Here is a 23,435-nt window from a genome sequence, read left to right as displayed (position 1 = left end):
CCACCAATTGATATACTTACCATGCATTAAAGTGCAGCAGAGTTGTAGGACCAAATAGAAACCCTCACACAAGTGAATACGCAAATTAGTCATGGACGTACAAAATCGCCATTATAACGGCATCACCACACTATGATGGATCAGGGTTGGAAAAGCCACGATAAAACCATAAGGGGGAGAGGTAATTTTTTTAAAATGAAATTAGTAATTAAGGGAGCTAAAATTAACCTTTCCATCCATTTCAATGGTTAAAATATGTATACTATATTGGTGTGCATGTAGAGGGTGGACTTTGCCCCCTTCACCCCCTGTCGTCGCCCTTGAACTGCATTAGACATTGACGTCCTAGCACGACCGCGGCATTGCAACGATAAAAACGTGGTCGTCTTTATCTCTCTAGTTGCTCAGGATCTTGTCCTGATTAGAGAGATACTATCCCTCTTTGAGAATGCATCAGGGTTAACGGCTAATTATAGCAAAAGCCAGGCCTTTCCTATTCGCTGCTTGGTAGAGCACGTTCTCCTGGTGTCAAAGATCCTACGATGGCAGATTTTGGACTTCCCTTACACTTACCTGGGGGTGCCACTGTTGATCCGCAGGTTGCCCTAGGCGTTGCAACCTCTGGTCAACATGGTCGCTAGGCGCCTTCCTCCAGAAGGGAAGGATGCTCAATAGAAACGACCATTTAATCCTCACAAAATCAACCCTGGCAGCTATACTTGTTCACATTTCTATGGCAATTGCAGTCGCGCCTTGGGCTATCAAAGCCATCGAGACCTTGATTAGGTGTTTCCAATGGTGTGGTTTGGAAAGCTCGTTATTTACACACTTTTACCCCTATTTATCTTCAATATTAGCATACAAATGATACCATCATTTTTGTATATGCATTGGATTTTGGAGGACACTCTGTTTTTGCCAGAAATTGGACTTAATTGGAGCATAATTGGATAAGGCTCGGGACAAGCGACAACCCAGAGAAAGACAAAGGCCAGAGGCCCAAAAAAGGGCCTAGGCCGATCGGCCTAATGGGGCCCAGGCCGATCGGCCTAATGGGGCCCAGGCCGATCGGCCTAGGGTCTTCTGGGCCTCATTCATGCTCATCTTCGACGAGGACTCCTCCAAGAATACTTAGGGGCTATGTTTCATAAGATATGGCAAGTTCACTTCGGGATTAAAGATGGAAGCAAGCAGGACTTTGGAATGATATCAAGATCCATACTTATCCCGAGGCAATCGACGTGCCAAGCCCGCGTGCAAGTAAAAATAAGTTTTCAAAACATCATAGAAGACTTGGCGACGAAGCAGGACGCGAGGGGGTAAAAGAAAGCACCAGGGCGATCGGCCTGGAGCCCCCTAAGCCGATCAGCCTGGGCCTTTCCCTCGCCCAATTGACTTGCCTTTTGGATGACAGCCTTCCCAAACTATAAATACCCTTATATTTCATCGAGCACGCAAATAGGATTGAAGATTCGAACCAGAAGGAGCCAAGGAACTTGAGGGACAACCATCTACAGAGAGTTGAGGGCCGTGCAGTTGTCCGGAGGCTAGCTTAGGCTAGGCTCTAGCCGACGTGATCACCCTGCGAGGAAGATCCATGCCGGAGTTTAGGAGCTAGGATTCACAAGTTGTGGGTATGGCCTCGGTGGAGATCTTGTGATGAACAATCATTCATGATGAATTAATAGATTGATTTCGATTCAATAGCGATCTATATGTCTCCTTTTATGATTTCTCCTATTATGAGTTTGCTTATTCCAATCTATTTACGTAGTAGCATAGGGTCTTCTTGTAGTCATGGTGACTAGAATTGCATGTCTGATCTATCATAATAGCTAGACATGTGCTTTATGTTCATGGCATTAGACTGCTTGCGCTGATAGGCGGGATCGTGATAGGATTTGATGCTGTGTCAGGTCGGGGTTTTCGAGAGTCAAATCAGAGGTGGTGATTTAAAGATACTTTGAATGAGAACCATGTGTTTGCTTGCCATCTAGCTAGAACTACAACATATGCATAGTATAGGTTTTGCTCTAGATGAGTTATCTCTTATTCATATCTGCTCATGCTTTGTATCTACTCATGTCTATTCATCCTTATTCACAATCATCTTGCAACTAGAATCATGTTTCCTAACGCTTAGTAAGTTTAGATCTTGTGATCTTGTTTCCGTGGATTGATAAACCTTCGGGGAATACTCTAAGGAAAAAGCTGCAACTGATACATGCGCTTGCGATTCAAACTGGCGTGCTAACTGCCGTCAACAAGTTTTTCTTGCACCGTTGTCGAGGAAACAAGTGATCAAGTTCTAGATTAACTTTTGCATCTGTAAATATTTTTCTTGTTCATAATTTTCCAGTGAATATTTTTTTTTGTATATTCTTGATCTTGTATATTTGTCGTATATGTTTTTCTAACCCTAATATGATATGGACTTGTGCCTTTCAAAAAGAACAAACAAGTATTTTCTTTTCTTTTGTGCATGAGAAAAAATAAAGATTGTAGGCAAATCAAGAGAGCAGTTGTAGCGGGAATATCAACAATGAAGGATGAAGAACCACCACACATACTCCACCAAATAGTTCAGCTGAGCCTCAACAACATGTAGCAATGGAGAACAGCCCGAACGCAAGCTTAGCGAGCTCTGGACACCGAGCATCAAAGATCTGCCGATCCTGAACATAGTTAAAGTTGAAGGCCCGTTTGAGATCAACACTTTAATCATTAAGATGGTGCTGCACAACGTGTTCATCGGTAAGGAGGATGCCAATCTCAATTTGCAAGTCCTTCCTATAGATATGCAAAGTTGGGCGGTGTTGACGACAATTATCTACGTGCAAAAATTTTCCCATACTTACTATTGGACAAGGCACTTCGATGATTTTACACTTTGCTTCTCATACTCACTATTGGACAAGGCACTTCGATGATTTTACTCTTTGCAAGCATCAATGGTCGAGAATTGGGAGAGTCTGGTGCAAGAATTGTTTTTGAGAATTGAAGATGATAAACGAGGTATACCGATGTGTCAATTATTTTTAAGATTAATATTTCTTGGAGATTTGTTTGTTCAAGCAACAGGTGTTGGAAGCGACCATGTCAAGAAGAGGGAAGATTGGAGAACCTCTCTACACAGAAGGAGATGATCTGGAAGTGATAAGGACTGGAAGCAATAAGATTAGAAGCACAATGACACAATCAATCTTCTCCAGTGGGATGCTCAAGAGCTTCTAATTGAGTAATGCAACCAAGGAAAACTGTTCAGATCATCAACACAAAGCGCAGGAGCCTCCTCTGATCCTGGCACCTTGGGTAAAGTAAGAATTATGGAGAATACGCATCATTGCCACCATGCTACTCGTTGGTGCAGCAATGGTGATGACCTTGAAGCCAAAGGGTGCGCGACATAATGCCCCAAAGACCACAAGATTAAGAGCATCAACATCTCCGGATCAATTTACAAGAAGCTACTGTTGTTATCAAGATTTTGCACGACCTCAGATGTAAATAATAGAATATTTTTTGATATTAAGAAGACTCATAAAGTCTACATTCCAACGAATCAAGAAGCAAGGCAATTGGAGATTTCTACAAGCGGTTATGGCCAAATCATCGAACGTCGCACGTTCTGAAATTAGTTCAGGACAGCACGCAATGCTGAAATAAAATGGGCATGACTCTCTCATTTGATCTCCGTTTTAGATGAATAACTAGCCGTTGGAAAGTTGATTTTATAAAATTTTCAATAGAGCTATATTTTGGTATATGTTCTATTCTGTATGCAGGGGAAAATCCAAGAGTAAGAGGCAGAAGCAAGGCGCTGAGAACAATATGGAGGAGATGAAGATGACAACAATGAAGAGGAGCTTGGGAAATTCTTTCATCAAGCATACATGATCAAATTTAGAAGCTTAGAATATATACAAAACATCTGGAGTAATGGCAAATGAAGACACAAGCATACAACATTCAACACATGAAGATGTTGGAAGCAAATCACGATGGATTACAAAAGATGACATCAAGCTACATGGATACTTTAGTTCTCGCCAAGTACTACTCACTAGGGAAGACGCAGATTCTTCGCAATTAGATATCAAGTGCTTCAACGACTACCCTATCTACATCATAAATATCCAAGAAGGGGTCTAGTTGTGAAGTTCTACGGCGGGTTGACAACAGCTTCACGTGCAATCATCGATGCATCCGTCGGAGGTTCCATTGTTAACCTCACTCCCACTCAGGCTAATGCTTTGTTGAATAAGGATGGTAATAATGACGCCTAAGCATCAGCGGGAAACAGAAAAAGGCATGCTGGAAGTGGAGCATGTTAGATCATCAACATCTCAGGTTGAACATTGATGTTGTGATCAATTTTCTGCCTATAATCAGAGATGTACAACAGAAGAAAATTAGATATCCAGAAGCTCCATCAAGTCTTCTTTCCAACGCATCAAGAATCTTCAAGTTTGAAGATCTATAGAAGGAGTTACGATAAAATCTTTCAACACTGCACGTTCTGAAATCAGCTCAAGACAGAACGCATTGCTAGATTAAAATAGGCATAACTCACTCATCCGGAGTCCGTTTTGAGTGAATGACTACTTGTTGGAAAGTTAATTTGATGAACTATGCAGAGAAGAAAATTTTTTGTACATGTTCTCTTTTGGATGCAGAGGAATTCAATGAAGAATAGACAGCAGCGAAGAACAACGAAGAAAAATGAAAACATGAAGGCAAAGATTGACCTGTTGATGAGAAGAATGGAGAAGCTAGATATGAGAAGCCAGTTGTACAGCTCAAAGAAGAATGCAAGCTTGTAGAAGAAAAAAATTAAAAATAGAAATAAAAGAAAGAAGAAGAAGACTGCACCACCACCACAGGATGTTGGGAAGAGCAGAAACCTGAAGGTCCAGCTATAGACGATAAACGAAGCGCTTTGCGGGAGGTAACCCGAATGTCGAGTCAGGTAATAAGATTTTGGGAGGACAACCCAACTTTCGTTGAGCCATTTGAGTTTTAGAGTTTTTCTACACTAGTCACTTCTTGTTCTTATGGATGCTTTTGTCGAACACTTTGATGCATGGTTCTTTACTTAGTCGTTCACATTTTATTTCTTTTAAACCTTTTCACCAAACCTATGACATAACCCATCCTATTTTTGTTTCTTTTTACGACCCATGAAAAACTAGAACCAGAGGAGCTAAAAAGCCCTCAGGCCGATCAACCAGCTCCCACATGAGCCGGTCAGCCTGGCCTATTTTTGCGCATCCACAACCCTATCTTTGAGTAGAGAACGAATAATATTTTTCATGATTTATTTTTGTATAGAAAATGCATGTTAGGCTCATCAAAAATTAGGATGAAAATCTCTTTTGGTTTATGCTTATTGAAAATCCATTTTTTCTAGTTAGAGTTTTCTAAGCCTTTTATTTTTGTTTCTTTCAACATTCTCTCTCTATTTTTAGCCAAGATTAGGAACCTAATCCCATAACCATGCATGGTAAAGATTGAAGATTATTTAATCTAATTCGATAGACTAAATGTCTTTAATTTAACCTAAATTGATGTGATCAAGAATTCTTTATTTACGTTGGTTTTTGACATTGAACTCTACCTTTGATTTACATAATGGCTCGGTGATTGCATTGAGCATGATTTTATTTTTAAAATCAGATTTGAATCTTCATGTTGAGAACAATAAAACCATGACCAAGCATTGCATTTTGCTTTGCTTCCTCGCGTCGGCAAGAAACCCCGATGTGCTCTCTGTTTGTGCTCTCTGCGGGAACTATGCGAAAAATAATGTTAAGCAAAGGAAGGAGCATATTGAATAGCACATCATGAAAGTCTCCGATCGGAGGATCAGCACCAAACCACTCTTTGAGTTGACGTGAGGATATGATAAAGGAGAACAACAGCTGGGAAATGAACGTAACGTCCATTGGAGAAGGGAGAAGTGGATGAAATAAATTCACACTCATGGTTTGCATATCTTTCTCCCATCCTCAGTTTCATATGCACAAGTTGTGGTAGTGTATGCATGTTTTCAATTTTGTTTTTCATTGCGTGTAGAATGAACGTTCATCACATTGAGCTTAATTTCATATGATTAATATTGATGATGTTGTTTATGCCTTATGAAATATGATGGATGTTGCTGCATTTTTGATTGTTGTGTTTAGTTATGCATAGCTTGATAGATGCTCCTTAAATAAGACTTAAAATGAATTAAATGCCAGGTATTTTTTATGGAGGTTAAATGACTTTTATTAAGACCCACATAATTCTTGTTGCTCTCTTATTTAAATTTACTAAAGTCTTGTTTTTGTTTTCATGAAATAAAATTCTTTATGCTGGTCACTTCAGTAATAATTCTTGCAAGAGCTCTATTCTATCCAAAGCCGTATATATGCCTTCATGATAAACCTTAGATTGCAAGTTTATATTTCAGATGAATTGGGTTAGGATTGATTTTTGTGGTATGAGGCTTAGAAGCTGGTCATTCCTTTGTGTAACCATTTCTTGCTAGCCTTTCTGTTCATGCATTGTGACTTTTCTACACTGGGAATTTTGCAAACCTCGCTGGGCATCCAACCAAAAACCCAAAACTTCTTTTTGTGATTACCCTCCTTTACCACAACCCAATATGAGTATAGAATAAATTCTCAATGTCAATTCAGAAGATCCATTAGCACCTTTTCATGATAAATAAGATTTGGAAGCTGTCAGCCGTGTGCAGAATAAAAATCAAAGGAAAAGGCACGATAGGGCTAGGCCAATCGGCTTGGACACCCTCAAGCCAATCGGCCTGGGTGGTTCCCTCCTCTGGAAGCTCTAATTTTGCTATGGACGACCTCCCTGAAGAATCAAATAATTTTCTGCAGAAGACCAAAAGATTTTATACTTACATCAGAAGTCATTTTATTCTCTCTTTAATGCTCGAGGACGAGCATCGTTTAAGCATAGGAGGATGAAGTCATTGCATTATCTCTGACTACTGCTGAGTAAGTATTATGTTGTAAAAAGTGCTAAGGAGGCAAAAAGAAAGAAAAAGAAAAAAATGAGATGAGAAAAAGAAGAAAAAAAGCGAAAACAAATAGAGAAGAAAAAAGAAAAAAAGAGATGAAGAAAAATGAGAATAAAAATGCTCCTCAGTTCTTTAAGCTTCATAAGGTTTCCAATGCCCTAAATGTTTAGTCCATAATCATTTTCCAACCATGTGCAATCCGATAACGAGGACTTCATTTGTGCCTCAAGATCATTCATTTGCAACTTGCATATGTCCACCAATCTAAAAAGTGTGTGTTCCATTCTCCCCCTCTCCATAAGCAATTATTTCTCCATGGCCTTTTTGGCAAGTGTTAGTAAACCCAATAGAAGTTTTTCCTAGTTTGATAATATGCTGAATATAATACTTTGCTAGAACTATTCCTACCTACCAAGCTCCAGATAAAGCCTTCCACTTTTTTATATGAGTAGAATAGGTTGACAATATTCTAGCACATGCTTTGAGATACTTGATGAGCTGAGAGTTTCCATTGAGTAATTGCAAGGATTTTGTTGCTGATGTTGATCTAGCTCCTTCTTAAAAATTGTGCTCTATTGAAAGAAAAGTTCTGAAGTTGATTTAAATTTGAGAGCACTGTTCAAAAATTTTGTGGCTTGTTCATCATTGAAAAATGTATATCCTCCATAATGATAAGCTAGCTACAACTTGAATATTAATTGAACATCTAAATGGAGTGCCATGTATTGCTATGTATGATCAAGTGCAGGGTTAACACTGAAGGGCAATGTTGATTCTATTGAGGACTTGCTCAAGGACGAGCAAGGTTTAAGCATGGGGATTGTTGAAGGCTCATTATTTACACACTTTTACCCCCATTTATCTTTAATATTGGCATACAAATGATATCATAACTATTGATCATAACTAATAATCAGATCATTTTCGCATATGCATTGTATTTTGGAGGATATTCTATTTTTGCAGCAAATTGGACTTAATTGGAGCATAATTGGATGAGGCTCGGAACAAGCAACAACCCAAAAAAAGATGAAGGCCAGAGGCCCCAAAAAGGGCATAGGCCGATCGGCCTAAAGGGTCCAGGCCGATCGGCCTAGGGTCCCCTGGGCCCCGTTCATGCTCATTTTCGGCGAGGAGTGAAGTCGCGGGTATGGCCACGGTGGAGATATTGGGATGAACAATCATTCATGGTGAAATAATAGATTGATTTCAATTCAATAGTGATCTATATGTCTCCTTTTATGATTTCTCCTGTTATGAGTTTGCTTATTCCAATCTATTTACGTAATAGATTGCATAGGGTGTTCTTGTAGTCATGGTGACTAGAATTGCATGCCTGATCTATCATAACAGCTAGACATGTGCTTTATGTTCATGCCCTTAGACTGCTTGCGCTGATAGGCAGGATCGTGACAGGATCTGATGCCGTGTAAGGTGGGGGTTTTGGGGAGTCAGATTGGAGGTGGTGATTTAAAGATACTTTGAATGAGAATCATGTGTTTGCTTGCCATCTAGCTAGAACTACAACATATGCAGAGTCTTGGCTTTGCTCTAGATGAGTTATCTCTTGTTCATATCTGCTCATGCTTCGTATCCACTCATGTCTATTCATCCTTATTCACAATCATCTTGCAACTAGAATTATGTTTCCTGATGCTTAGTTAGTCTAGATCCTGTGATCTTGTTTCCACGGATTGATAAACCTTGGGGGAATACTTTAAGAGAAAAACTACAATTGATCCGTGTGCTTGCGGTTCAAATTGGCGTGCTAACTGCCGTCAACACTTGGGTACACTTGGGTTAATGTAGGTTGCCCTACTGAGTTTGGTCAGTTGCGCATCCCTAATCTTCAAGCCATGGGGGTGGCCCTAAGGATGCGTTAGCTTTGGCTTGCGTTAGGGGTGAAGCTAGCCTCATGGTTCGCCAATGTCAACATCATTTTTATTGGTGTCATTAATGTTGTAAACAATATTTCAACAATGATTTGCACTGAATTTTCTAAAATACGCCAATGTCAGCTGACATCAACAACAAGCTTTAGCTCCACCCCTTGCTTGCATGCACGGATAGAGAGAAGACCTGGTCAGGTTTCAATTTCACACAAGGAATCTTCACCAAGGCATTCTTCAATGCATCTATCTCGGTCCAGGTGGGAAATGGCAAAAACGTTTTATTCCGGATGGACAATTGGATTGACGGGTGCACCATTAAGAATTTGGCACCTGATCTTTGGGCTGCTGTTCCAGTGTGCACAAGGAACACGCGGTTGGTCCAGATGGACTTGTTAACAGACGATGGGTTAGGGACATCACTCACCCGTCGTACTGTTCAGGTTGTGATTCAATACCTCCATTTATGGGATCGAATCCACAATTGGTCACTAAACCAGGAACATGACATATTTATTTGGAAGTGGTCGAGTTCTGAAGAATTCTCTTCGTCTTCAGTCTACCGTGCCCTCTTCTTAGGACGGACACAACCAGTGGGGGCTCACCAACTCTAGAAGGTGCAAATTCCGAGGAAACGCCGATTCTTTGGCTAGTTGGTGCTACATGGTCGATGTTGGACTTCGAATCGACTACGTCATCATGGCTTGCTAACAGGGATGACTGTGCGCTATGTGCCCAGGAGGTCGAAACTTTGGACCACCTACTAACAGGTTGTGTGTATAGTTGTGAAACTTGGTCCTGGATTCTAAGGTTTGTTGATCTTTAAGGACTGGCCCCTCAAACCGAGCAGATATTCGTTGAATGGTGGATCCACACTCGGAAAAGAGTCAGAAAGGTGCACCACAAGGGATTCGACTTCCTAGTTTAGTTTGTCGCTTGGTCTCTTTGGCGGGAACAGAATCGGAGAGTTCATGAGCGTGTGGCTTTGCAACCAGTAGCACTTGTGCCTGCGATCATGGAGGAGGCAAGGCTGTGGGCTCGTGCTGGATTCGCCGATTTGGTCTCTTTTCTACACCTTAGATTGTAATAGGTAGCTGTTCCTTTGTGACCTGTAGTGTGTGGATTGTAATAGGATCCGCCCCATGTCTGCTTGCTGGTCGTGTTTGTACTCTATGATGTACCTTTGTTCTCTCTACTTAATGAAAAATATGCTATGCACATCTAAAAAAAGAAGACACAAATAAAGAGAGGGAAGTCTAGAGGGAGAAAGCCTCGCCACTATCCTGTGTGGTGGTAGTTAGCCAGGTGACTCCAGCTCCTCCTGAAAAAACACAGCAGCAGCACTATAGTGAGTAGATATTGCACACCTCGAGGAGAAAAGGAAATAGGACAGCTCCGGCTCCGTGCACTATAGTAGTGCTACGGTGCGAGCTGGGAAGAACCGCACCAAACTCATGCTACGTGTGCCTGTTTTTAGCAAGGATGGCAACGGGTACAAATTACTCGTGTGCCCGCAAACATGTAGGGTAAGGATACAAGATACATGTTTAAATTTATGCCCACTGTCATGGGTGCGGCAAAATATCGCGGGCGTGAAAAAATTGTACCCATACCTATTTTAACTACAAACCCGTTAAATTCCTAGACACGTGGACGCTGTATATAAAAGAAGGCAGGTACCATTCTAGGATCCCATCATTCTTTCTCTCCCCACCTCTCCAGCCGCACGCCAAGCGGCGGCGGCTGCCACCTAGGCACCGCAGGGCCCGCGCAACGTGCCTCCCGCTCCTCGCAGGCGCTCAACTGCTCAAGCGGACCTCGCCGGAGCAGGACACAGCGACGCCGGTTTCTCCGCAAGGCTCGTCCCCGACCCCGAGAGCCATCCCTCCGCTGCGGTCCAATCCAAGCGCGACCACCCGACGGATCTCCCCTCTGTTGCTCCATCTTTGCATCCGTCCAAATCTACCGCATCTGTATTCTTTAGCATTTGTTTTGTTTATTTATTCTAGGACGGTCCACGGGTGCAAATAATCTTCATGTTCTTGGCATTTTTTTAAGTTATCCCCATGGAAAAAGAGTCCTGGTCTATATATGCATGGAATTGCTTGAATCTTGAGCGTGAGACATCTCAAGTATTTCTTAGAAGCTTATCCATATGCGTGCTTCTAAGATTGTTAGATTGTTTCCTCTTTCGTGCGATTTGCAGTTGAGAGATGGGCACATTTTACCCATAGGCGGCGGGCACATGCGAAAATATTTGCCCGTGGCGGGTGGCGGACGCAGATACGGGTTTGATAATTAGCTCACGGCTACAAGTTTGAATAAGCTCTACCGGCGGGTGATATGCCCATTGCTATCCCTAGTTTCTATATCGGATTGGACAATTTTTTTGGGTATTTTTTCTTTTCCTAATGTTTAGGTCGAAAATCAAAATACCCGTAACCTTTGGAACTTACTTATAGATCATTGTTTTCCTAGTGGAATAATTTGATTTCATCTTGCGTCCTAAATTCACCCACGTCCATTTCTCTCTCCTGTTTTTTTCTTTTTGTCACGGGACGTTCGATCCCGTTAGGACCTCTCCAATGTGTAGAAAAACCTGATCCTATACAATTAATGCTCCCAAGGATTCAGGATCTAGATATTGTGGGGCCGATTGCATGAAGAACCCAGCTCCATGTATGGAATCGGGTACCAGCGAATAAGGTCCTGTTTGGCACAACTCCACTCCTAAACTCCACTCCATTAAAAAATTCAGCCAAACACCCCAACTTCAAAACTCCATGGAGTTGCCAACTCCATGGAGCTGTAGTGCAAATGGAGGTGGAGTTTTGGAGCACCTCTTTTGCTGCTCCAGAAACCACTCTTTTGAACCTCCTCGTGGAGTTGGTGGATAATTACCCACCAATACCACTGGTTATGAAAAAAAATGTTTCGTTCGTTCTATTCCTAGACCTGTTCCCCGTCCCCTTTCCCCGTCCCGCGCCTCCCTCCCTCCCCTGTTCCACCGCTGGCCGCCCCCGCCGCCGGCCGCACCCCCCGCCGCCCGCCCTAGCCTCGCCGCCGGCCGCACCCCCCCGCCGGCCGCCCCCACCGCTGCTCGCCCGAGCCTCACCGCCGGCCGCACCCCCCGCCACCAGCCGCAACCCCCGCCGCCGGCCGCACCATCCCACCACTAGCCGCAGCCCCCGCCACCGGCCGCACCATCCCCCCGCCGGCCGCTTCGGGTGCCTTCCCCTCCTCTTCCTTCGGGTGCGAGTTCCCGTGCCCATCCTCGATGGCGCAGCCCCCCGGCCGACGAGCCCCGCCGCAGGGGCGGGGGTTGACGCCGTCCCCATTCCGGCCATGGCCGAGGCCGAGGCCGAGGCCGAGGCGACCACAGCCGCCGTCAGCCGTGACGGCCGTGTCAGCATCCCATCCTACCATGTCCATCACGACGCTCGGTGTCATTGGCGTCGCCTGCTGCAGGAAGTCGTCGTCCCTGTTGTTGTTGCGTTCCGGTGGTGCGGCGTGGAAGACGATGGCCGGTGGCGCCGGCATCGGTGGCGGGGACAAGGACGGTGATGCGGCGGCGGCGAGGATGTCCCGGCTGCGCTTGGCGAGGGTGCGCTCGAGCTTGTGCGCGTTCTGGTGGCCGCCCAGCGCCTGCGAGCTGTAGAACCTGCGATGGCAGTAGTTGCATGCGAAGGACTCCCCCGGGCGGTAGCCACCGTCGACGGCGGGGATGGCGGCAACGGTAGGTCCAAGGCAGCGGCCGCGGGGAGAGAGGTCGTTGAGGCTGACACTGTGGGCACCTGACGCCGGCAGCTCGTTCTCCACTGATCGGCGGCCGGAAGTGAGGAGGAGATTGAGGGAGGAGCTAGGTGCGACCGTGGCAACGGTGACCAGTGGGCAACGACAGAGAGACAGAGGGAAAAAGAAAGGAGGAAGAAAGGAGGGGGAGAGGATGACAAGTGGGGCCTGAATTGGGGGCAACAATGGCAATCAACACTGAAATCGATTTTTTTGGAGTTGAGAGTACCCATCTAGCCAAACACCTAATTTTATTTCTGGAGTTCTGGAGTGGAGCTGACTCTACCTGAGTTCTGAAGTAGAGCAGCTCCATCCAGAGCTGGAGTCATGCCAAACAGGACATAAATAACTCAAAACTGTGGCACCAAAGTCTGATGCAAGTATACCACGTCCAACTCAACAGCACCGCCGATTCAAGTTTAACCGAGCAGCTCTTTTTTTAATAAGCAGGTCCCACGCATGGATTCAAACAGCTCGTTCCTACACAATATAGCAAGTAACATCACATCCATGTGGGATCCAAGTTAGGACTAGATGCGGTACCCTACGTTACATTGCTGGTGCCCTTAGCTTCGTTGGAAACCAGCATGCGAGAAATCAGGGGCTTGGCCCATCTACTACACTCACGCGCGGTTCGCTACTTTTTTTTAGAAACCTGGAACAATTTTTGCTTCCCAGAACAAAAAGAAAATGACCAAGCCCATCACGCGAGGTCACATCGTTTCTGCATCGGCCCACGAATAAACTAGCTCGGCCTGCCCAGGAAAACTTGCGCTCCCGCGCCTCTCTCGCCACCAACCCCACCCCAGCGCGCGGCGGAAAACGAATGACCCCACGCGGCCAGCCGCGCACGCGCCCCGCGCCGCCAAGCTGCAAGCGCCAACTCGAAAAAGGGGACCCTCCAAAACCTCCCAATCCCACCATCCCAAGGTTTCAAAGTTCGAACGCCACGGAAATCCCCCCCCTCCGAATCCCTTCCGAACGGTCGCCCAAATTTCGAAATCCAAAATCCTCCCCACGCCGCGGCTCCCCCCACCTCCGATTTCCCTCTCCCCCTTTTAAATTTCGAACCCTCCTCCCCCATTTCCATCCTCACACGGACGAATCGAGCACGCTCCCCGCACCCCGCTCCTCGCCCGATCCGCTCCCCATCCCGTCCGGCCGCCGCCAGCAGCCAATCCGCCGAGGCGCAATCCGCGCATGGAGTTCGACGGCGGCATGGATGCGCTCCCCGACGGCGTCGTGCAGCACATCCTCTCGCAGCTCAGCAACGCCCGCGACGTGGCGGCGTGCGCCGCCGTCGCCCGCTGCTGGCGCGGCTGCGTGCCCTACCTCCCGTCTCTCTACTTCCCGCGGGGCGCCTTCGAGGCCGCGTCGGGCGGGTCGGCGTCGTCGTCGGCCGTGGCCGCGGCCGACGACGCCATCGGCCGGATGGTCGCCGCCGCCGCGCGCCTCGAGGAGCTCGTCGTCTACTGCCCCTTCTCGGCCTCCCTGCTCCCGCGCTGGCTCGCGGCGCGCGCCGCCACGCTGCGCGTCCTCGAGTTGCGGGTGGACTCCGCCGCCGCCGACAAGTCGGGCCACCTCGACTGCATCGGCGTGGCCGCGGGCCTCGAGGAGCTCAGGCTCTGGGGGCTCACCATGACGCGCCCGCCCGCGTGGGGCCGGATGGAGCGGCTCCGCGTGTTGGAGATTATCGGCACCGAGCTCGGGGAGGCCGTGGTCAACGGCGCCGTCGCCGCGTGCCCCAACCTCACCGACCTCGCGCTGCTGGGGTGCGAGTGCGCCGGCGAGGCGGTCATCTCGCTCCCCCTGCTCGAGCGGTGCCGGCTCGACTTCGTTGGTGGCGGCAACTGCTCGCTCAGGCTCGCCGCGCCCCGCGTCGAGTCCCTCGAGGTCCAGGGCTTCTCCTGGATCTCGATGCAAGGCGGCGACCGTCTCAAACACCTCACAATCTCCAAGAACACTGGTACGCGGCGGAAGCCCTTTTGCGCCCACTCCTGCAGAACGGATTTGGCCCTTTTCGCAATGCCTGAAGTTACCTCATGGAATGTTTCAGGGACTGTATATCATGTCGAGATGGGGAAGCTCCCGGAGCTGGACCACCTCTCGCTGCGCGGCGTCCAGTGGAGCTGGGGCGCCATCAGCTCGGTCCTGCAGTGCGCGAGCGAGGTGAAGCACCTGGTGATGAAAGTTGAGTTCTGCGGCGATATTGACCAGCTCCAGCCATTCCCGGAGATCGACCTTGTCCAATTCTTCAACAGCCACACGAAGCTTTGCAAGTTTGAAATTCATGGCGCCATGTTCGCCGCGCTGTGCCAAAAGAACAGCTTGAAGAATGTAAGCACTGTCATACCGCTTTTATATCGCAATGTTCCACTTCTAGTTGGTCTATGGCATGTCTAATTTTGCGCTGCCAATGCAGTTGGATTCAAGGTTCGTGATACCTTGCTTGGAGCAGGTCCTGGTCACCGTGCGGTCACCTCTGAATGCCGAGCAGAAGCTGAGCACCCTCGAGTCTCTTGTCAGGTACAGCGTGAGGCTACGGAGGATGATCATTAGGATATCGCAGATGAAGAATTGCCATGAGGCTGCTGATGATTTCTTTGCGGAGATTTGCAAGTTCACTTACATGAACAGTGAGAGTGTGTGCATAGAGTAGAAGCATTGTGCCATTCTTGAAGTGAGTTGCTGCTGAACTAAGGCAATTTTTACCCAATACTGTTTGTTTAGGACAATTTTATTCAATAATTTATTGTGTTGTTCATTGTTCCTCTGGCCTGGAATGATCTGGGTTTCAGCATGCCTAGAGGCCATTTGATTCTATTTTTCACCAGTGTAAGTTTGTACCTGCAAAATGCACTGTTCTTTGTTCCTGAAATGTAATAAACAGCTCTGGTTTGTTGCTGTACGTCCTACTATGCTTGATTTAAATATTTAATTCATCGACTAGAGCCAAGTTGGATACATATGGTTGGTTGCAGTAGTCATGGCTCTGGATGCATGTTTTATTAAATCTGGACTGTAATAGCTACCAGAACTTCCAGCACAAAAGGATTGATTATGGACCTAACAATCTTTTGTAGTGCTTTGGTAAGATGAAACTTTTCTTAGGAATTGTAGTTTGCATTCGATAGATGATTGGCCTCATGGACACAATGGGATTGCACTATGATGATATATCCCAATTCTTTCATACAACTTGCTGTAGAAATTGCTTGCCATTAGTGTGGCTCGTCAATGAAAAATGTGACCCCATGAAAAGTTCAAGATATTCATAGCAGTACAAGTTTGGCCACTGCTATTGAGTGTCCAACGATCCAAATTAGCGCCTTCCATTTGGCAATTGCACTTGCACAAACATTTCTGAAGAATGTACCAAGCCAAGCAAACTTTAGAGTCCTAAATGAAGAGACCCTTGGAATTGGAATGACTAGCATACGCTGCACCAAAGATCATGTTTGGATATTTGGAACCAGACCATAGGTAATTGACGCATCAAAGGAAAATTAATATTACTTACCAAACAGAAATGTTACACACGCACACAATATGTAACTAAAATGAACTTCAAATTCACAAGCATTAGTGGAGCGTTAGATCAAGGAGGTTCTCAATTCTAATTCCAGAATTGCTTCAGATGCCTGCAACAATCCCAGATCATCTCAAGCCTATAAGCTTGTTTCCTCTGACTATGCTAGATGAGTTTCTTCTTTTGGAAGAACTGTTTGAGATGCCACAATTGCAAAACCGAGACTGTGATACAGACGGCGAGGGACATAAGACTCAGCCATGTGATCTTATCCTGTGTCCACTCGTTCACATCTCGCATTTCTGCTTCTCTGTATCCGGAACCAACTTATCATCTAGACAGTCATTGATGTTGTATATGAAAAAAGATACCGAACTTTGCTTACTTTACTATAAGGTAGAGCATGTTTCCATGGATTGATCGAGCAGCTGCTTCTAGTTTGACAAGCTCTAGCGCCACTCCCTATCAAAAGGGAAAAAAAAAACAGAGAGGATGAACAAGAATCAGCAAATGATACGAAATTCTGGTGGGGAAAACTACCAAATTGCCAGGCCGAGATTTCTTGCCGTCGCTGTGCTCACATCGATCTTTTCTTTCTTAGCAACAGTGTCCCAATCCTTTGCCGCGATCCCGATTTTCCAGTCAAGGTTGAGGTTGATCACCATCCCCCGGTCCAGAGTCTCCGCCCAGAAGCAGGCAAGGTAGATCCCGGACTCCACCGTGGTGAAGGCGAACTGGCCGTGGGTGACCTTCTCGGCGTGGTGCAGGACGTCTCCGTGAGGCGATGTCACCTGCAGGATGTAGGATCCAGGAAGAAAACTCAAACGATGACGATCACAACTATATCTGCTTCGTGATAAACATTTGCACCCCGTTCACGTTTGCAATCAGAAGAGCTTGGATTCTCGATGACGTGCTGTACCTTGACGAAGACCGTGGGGCGGACGGGGTGCTCCTCGAAGAGGATGGAGTAGTCGGCCATGACGACGATGTTGGACTGGATCTCCTCGGACAGGCACTTGGCCGCCGTCGTCGCCAGCTCCAGCCACACGGCCCCGGCGCGCCCCGTAAGCCACCACAACGTCAACGCCGCCGCCACCGCGCCTGCGCCGCCTCGCCCCATCGCTGCCACCACCAGCTGAGCTGCTGAGGTTGCGTCAAATGTTCATGACCAGAACTTGTTCTTCTCTTTTCACGTCTCTGTCGGATCTGAAGCTGCCGAGGAAGCCGGGACTCGAGACGAGTCAAGTCTGTATCGTCCGTACAATACAAGCGCCCTGTTTTGCCTTCTTGTATCCATCCCACACACGTCAAATTAAGCTAAAAAATAATTTGCGAACTCGAACGAGATAAAAATGGGTGAAATTCGCCAGTTAAAATATTGCTCGAAGCCAGGCCTTTCACATTTCTTACGTCTTCTTTACGGGAATGTGTTATATGGAACTACGAAACTACTTAAGAGCGAAGCAGAGAGAACGATCAAAGAACAATTTTTTTTTCTTTTTTGAACGGAACATCGAAGAACACTTCAACGCCGTACCCGGCGACACGCAGAAAACGCAGCGGAAAGACAACGATGCGGACTGAGGCGCCAGTTTCTTGCTTAATCATTTGATCGAGCAACTGGGGTGCGCTGGATAACCTTGGGCTCCTGCGGGGAATCTTGGCCCCGGGCGTCGCTGGCGCCGTCTTCAGCGAGACTTGTTGGTTTCGGGTCACGCCGTCGTTTGCAGCGCCGTCCAGGTCTGAGGTGTCCTTCCTCCACTGCCTACCCGGTGAGTTCTCCATCCTTATGGCTCGTGGGTTTTGGAGCTCATGTGCTTTGGGTTCGCCCAACTCCAAGGATCTTCACATCGCTGGCGGCGCTCCTGTTCAACTGCGTGAACAAGTATAAGATCGGATTAGATACGACTACTACTCACCTTACGCCTTACGGGGACATCCCAAGTGGGGGATTTAGATCTATCTTATGCTTTGAATTCGTAATCAGAGATCGTGAATTTGGATCCGGAACCTGCATTGCGTGGCTACTGAAACTCATGGAAATTCTAGGGAAAGATCCCCAAAGCCAAATTTGCTTGCAGATGCAGATGCGGTCGTGTGGATCCCGAATGTAATATGTTCTGTGTAATAAAAGGCTTTTGGATTATACGAATCAAATATCAAAAACTCTGAATCTAGTTGCAAAAATTAGCCATCTTATACACCCACCCTCAGCGCATCATTGGAAGCCATATTTACACGAATTCATTAAGTGGGTAATTTCATGATCCGTTATGAAGTGTGGAAAAGGCAACTAAACATGCAGACTGCCTATCTTTGTGGAAGTCTTTTAATCAATGACTATGATATGGTGGACCTATACAGAGATTTTGTTTTGGTGATTTCAAGTCATTTGGATGGCCTATGTTGAAGCATTTTATTTCTTAAGATGCTTTCTTTTCATCAAGCAAGAATTTATTTTGTCTGGAAACAAACCGTTGATCTATCATGTATAGCTTTTCAACTGCATATCTGTTTGTTTCTTTTGTATCTTTATTATATTATTAGTTTCAGTCGCACATCAGCATACGTAGAATTTGGATTTCAAAAGCACATAAATTCTAAGAAATCAAATGATAGATCAAAGTCGTATCTTAAAGATACATGACACCTCCTAATCTGATATTGTTAATTGATTCTATACCAGACTGTGGGTGGTCAAAGTCGTATCTTTTTCTTAATCGTAGACCTTGAAGGTTCCCATAGGTTGCATAAGGTGTTTTAGGTATGGTTGGTCGTGTAAGGTGTAGTCGGGTTGTTAGTCTGAAGCACCTAGGCATCATCTAAGTCCTTTCGCACCTTTGGTAAGGGTGTGTTTCCGTGATAAATGACAACCTTGTGCTTGTGACCAACCCGTGTATTTTGAAGCGGATCATTATTAGTTATTATGTCATGAGTTAATTGGAATATGGCCCCTCAATTTGAATTATCAAGCGGATAAGGAGCTAATGCGACAAGGCTAAGGAGCTTTCTAGAATTAAGTGTCACAAGGAGACGAAGGACACTTAGTGTAGTTTAGGTTTTGCTAGTTTGTAGCTCTTGGACCGTACTATTAAGAGGGGTTTCAATGATAGTATCTTGATCTTGCAAGGCTAGCTATGATAATGATGCACACTTAGTACTCTCTAGCACTTGGTAGCTCAAATAACTCATGGAAGCACTCAAGAAGTGAATGATCAAAGAAAAAAAAAATCAAAGAAGCTTGCATTGGATGAGTTGGAAACAAAAGAGGACCGTCGGATGCTCCGACGCCCCAATTTCTAGTTGCGTCGGATCAATTTTTTGAACTTGGAAAATCAAATCAGGTACCAATTGTTCCGATGCTGAGCATTGGAGGAATTGGTCCCAGGCACCGGATCATCCGATGCCCTGCATGAAGACCCATCGGAGCGAGTATATTTTCTTTGCAAACTTCCAGAGAGATTTTGGCCAAAATGCCTTCAGCACCGGATGTTCTGATGCCCTGTATATGACCATCGGATCAATGCGTCGGAGCAAGCATATTTTCTTTGAATCCTTCCAGAGAGGTTTTTGGCCAGAATATCTTCAGCACCGGAGGATCCGATGCCCTTGAAGACACCATCGGAGCACCCATCGGATGAACTTTTCACATTAACAATCAAAATTTGGATTCAGTGACCGGATGTTCCGACGCCTCAGGGATGGAGACCATCAGAACATTTGATGGTGTGCTTTGCTGCAAGCAATTTTCTAACGGCTAGCTCTTGTTTCCTAGCCTATATATACCCCTCCCCCGGGTCATTTGAGCTGCTCTTGACACCCTGAAGACTTCAAGCAGCCTATGAGCAGTTGAGAATGTGCTAGAGCCAAAGTGTGAGTTGTGATTTGCTAATTGCCAAGATTAAGGACATCTCTTAGTGTTGGAGAGTGACAAGTGTGCATCTAGTTCATAGCTTAGTTGAGTGCTAGTCAAGTGAAGCATTGATGCTTGTTACTTTTGGTGGTTGATGTCACCTAGACGGTCTTGGTGACTCGGAGGTTCTTGGTGAGCTCTTGGAGATTGTGGGAGCTCTAAGAAGATCTTGTACACGGTTTGAAGCTCGTCGTTCCAGAGATGAGAAGGAGCATTCTTAGTGAAGCACTCGAGTCTTAGTGGCTTGGGGGAGCAAAACCTTTAGTGGGTGCTCCAACGTGGATTAGGGGGAGCGTCAACTCCTCGATAACATGGAAAAAAAATCCGGTTATCTCGTGTCCTCAATCTTTACATTTCAGCACTTCTTTTGAGCATTTACTTCCTACAATTTACTTGTCTTTTTTCTCTTGATCAAGTTGTGCTTGCTTTGCTCATATCTTGCTTAAGGAAATGATGAGCATGTTAGTGTGCTCTCCTTGCTAGGTTCTTTTGTTGCTAGTGTGCTTAGTTTCTAGGCTTGAACCTTGTAGATTGGGCAACACTAGAAATCTAGGCTAAGGTTTGCTTTCTTTATTCTAGAAATTTGGAAAAGGTCCCAATTCATCCCCCATCTTTGGCCACCGATCCTTACATAGTTGTGTTAGCTCGTTGTTCTTGGGGGCAATGTTTCTTGGTAAGTTTTGTGTTTGGTCATTGTACCTATCTATTTTGGCCTTTCTCCTCTCTTAGTGGTACTGGTATGTAGATCTGGATATCGAGAAAATAGGTATTGCTAACTGGCTGTGATCAATTGGTCGGATTCTATTTAAGTTTGTATCATTTTATCTTCTTTAACACTTACAAATACTATAAATCAGATCTTAGAGTCAAGCTAACTTCAAAATCTGACTTGCTTTTGGTGTGTTAGATTTTATTTTTGTAACTCTGCTCCTGGGATGACATGTTTTTATGCATTTTTGAATCAGGTCTTTCTGCAGTCTACGGTCCCTAATCCTTAGCACTATGCTTAGGTAAGGTAAAAAGTCATAAACTTTGGCGTGTGCCAAATTGTTTGAAAGGAATGACCTGAAACTGCACACCAGTTACTGACCGTTTCAGATATTCAGCTGTTCTTCTTGTAGTTTATGACAACGATGACACTCTTGCAACCCACAATTTGTTCGGCTATTGAGATGATAAATTTTTAGTTTTTCGTTCTTACAGGCACACTGAATCACAAATAGAAGTTGCTGAAAACATGTAGGAGAAATGGGAGCTACGTTCTTGGTAAGTAAAACATGTGTAGGCACCTATATTCGCAGAGGAAAGGACTTGGACTCAGATATTCTTGGCATACACCCATGGCCAACTATGCTAGGCTTAGTGACTAGTTTTGCTAAATTATTGTAATGGGTACCGTGTAGTGATACTGCATGGATTTTTTAGCATCTTTTGATCTTTAATATGCAGAGTGAAACTTTGGCTCGTGGCAATGTTGTTTCATCTACCTGCACCGCTGGAGCAGTTGGTTTATTGGTGCAAGACGCTTTGATAGACAATGGCGTGTCTTGCTGGACCTGGACTGATGTTGCTGGGGTTCTGCAGTGTGTTCTTGTGTTGATAAGGTATTTCTGCATGTTTGACTCTTCCTCCAGATTGTGACGCAATGTGATTACTATTCTGATGCTGATTTTGATCATTCTCCCAGCAGGTTGATTTACTGGACTTGCCACAATGAAGACTGATGATGAAATGTGCCAGAGTCATGGGCTTATAAGGTAATCAGGAGCTCTCCACCTAGATGGTTTTCTTGCATATCGTGGTGTCTGCAGTATCTGTTCGCTTTAGTTTCAGAATAATCTGTAGTTCGACGTGCGTTTTTATTTTGCAGACCAAATATCTAAACTGAAAATAATACTAGACTTGGGTAGCTAGTAGGAACTAGGAAAACAGAATGATTCACATGTGCATTATTGAGCTATCGATTAGGTGAGATGTGACTTGCTTCTCTCCTATCTGTCTCTTTCTTTTAGGGATATCCTGTGTTTAGTGCTTACTTCTTTTGGGCCATATGGGACCACATTGCACACCTCGTCAAATTTTTGCTAATTGCACTAAAGCACCATGGACCACTGGTAACTACTGACATATAAGTACCCCTTTGTCAAGAGAGTAGCACAATGGTGTCAAGTATCCTACTCAGTGGTGCAGAGATATTGTTGCTCAAACATTTCTTATGGGCTCTTGCAAAGCCCTGCTTTTGCATGGAGTACGTACTGTTGAATATTGTGCTGCATATTTGTTTTGTTGAAACTCTCATTATAGTTCATCATAAGATGATTAGGCTCAATAGTAGTATTCTCCGCTATCCTGCACCAATAAAGTTTTATCATGACTAGTGTCCAGTTTTGTGTACTCTTCGTTTCTATCACCAAAAGATTGGATGGATGATTAACAGCAGGATGATCTAATTGAATGGTGCAAAACCAAGCTTGAAAGCCATGATGATGATCTAATTGAATGATTAAAAAACAACCTTGGAAAGGTGAATTAGACTATAAGCTTTATATATACCACAAACTATTGTTTGCCACTGAGGGGCAGAGTGACAAGTCCAAAGATGTGCGGAAGGTATTCCGTTGCGATGCTTTTGGATTTTCTTGGCAATCGGTTTATGATAATGCGCGTAACTATGTCAGCCAGGGGACACATTCACATACAAGTCTAAGATGCACTACGGGAAACACGGGAGATGCCGAGTGCCAGGGGCGAAGGCCTAAAAACACTCGGCATCATGCACTCGGCAAAAATTTTGACGGCGAACAGAACTTTGCCGAGTGCCAAATGTTGGGCACTCAGCAAAGATATTTGCCGAGCGTTTGAAAACACTCGGCAAAAAAACACCTTTGGCGAAGACGGAGGAACGGCGCGGCACGGGAACGGGAGGTTTGCCGAGTGCTTCACAGAAAGGCACTCGGCAAAGATTAGATGTTTGCCGAGTGCCGGTGGCGAGACACTCGGCAAAGATTAGATGTTTGCCGAGTGACAGGCGAGAGGCACTCGGCAAAGTCCAGGTGTTTGTCGAGTGCCAGGGAAGAAGCACTCGGCAAACCGGCGCGTCCAGGTCAGGTAGAAAGGCCGCTTTGCCGAGTGCCAGGGGAGAGGCACTCGGCAAAGTACACGTGTTTCCCGAGTGCCAGGGGCTAGCACTCGGCAAACTGGCGCGTCCAGGCCAGATTTTGTTGCCATTTTGCCGAGTGTTAAAGCCAAAACACTCGGCAAAGCGGGCCTTTGCCGAGT

At 45.5% G+C, this 23,435-nt stretch overlaps 2 protein-coding genes and 1 long non-coding RNA gene across 3 annotated transcripts; 2 read left to right on the top strand and 1 right to left on the bottom strand.

Annotated features, from left to right (window-relative positions):
• Positions 1-13,570: 13,570 nt before the first annotated feature.
• Positions 13,571-15,619, top strand: LOC117859858 (F-box protein At1g10780). Its single transcript, XM_034743036.2, has 3 exons — positions 13,571-14,677; positions 14,768-15,048; positions 15,134-15,619. The coding sequence occupies exons 1-3, from the start codon at positions 13,912-13,914 to the stop codon at positions 15,368-15,370; spliced, it is 1,284 nt and encodes a 427-aa protein (XP_034598927.1). The 5' UTR covers positions 13,571-13,911; the 3' UTR covers positions 15,371-15,619.
• Positions 15,620-16,198: 579 nt separating this feature from the next.
• LOC117859859 (transmembrane emp24 domain-containing protein p24delta3) lies at positions 16,199-18,340 on the bottom strand. Its single transcript, XM_034743039.2, has 4 exons — positions 17,163-18,340; positions 16,822-17,031; positions 16,626-16,702; positions 16,199-16,550 (listed from the first exon to the last, which is right to left on the bottom strand). Exons 1-4 carry the CDS (start codon positions 17,361-17,363, stop codon positions 16,406-16,408), a joined length of 633 nt encoding a protein of 210 aa, XP_034598930.1. The 5' UTR covers positions 17,364-18,340; the 3' UTR covers positions 16,199-16,405.
• Positions 18,341-18,390: 50 nt separating this feature from the next.
• On the top strand, positions 18,391-22,217 carry LOC117859860 (uncharacterized). The gene is made up of 4 exons (XR_004641321.2): positions 18,391-21,166; positions 21,360-21,422; positions 21,606-21,760; positions 21,844-22,217. It is a non-coding gene; the product is annotated as an uncharacterized lncRNA (long non-coding RNA).
• The last annotated feature ends 1,218 nt before the right edge of the window (positions 22,218-23,435 follow it).

Source organism: Setaria viridis, chromosome 6 (assembly GCF_005286985.2).
Source record: "Setaria viridis chromosome 6, Setaria_viridis_v4.0, whole genome shotgun sequence".
NCBI classification, from domain to species: Eukaryota; Viridiplantae; Streptophyta; class Magnoliopsida; order Poales; family Poaceae; genus Setaria; species Setaria viridis.
The sequence above is the reverse complement of the archived record's forward strand: the minus strand, read 5'-3'. Positions and strand labels throughout refer to the sequence as shown.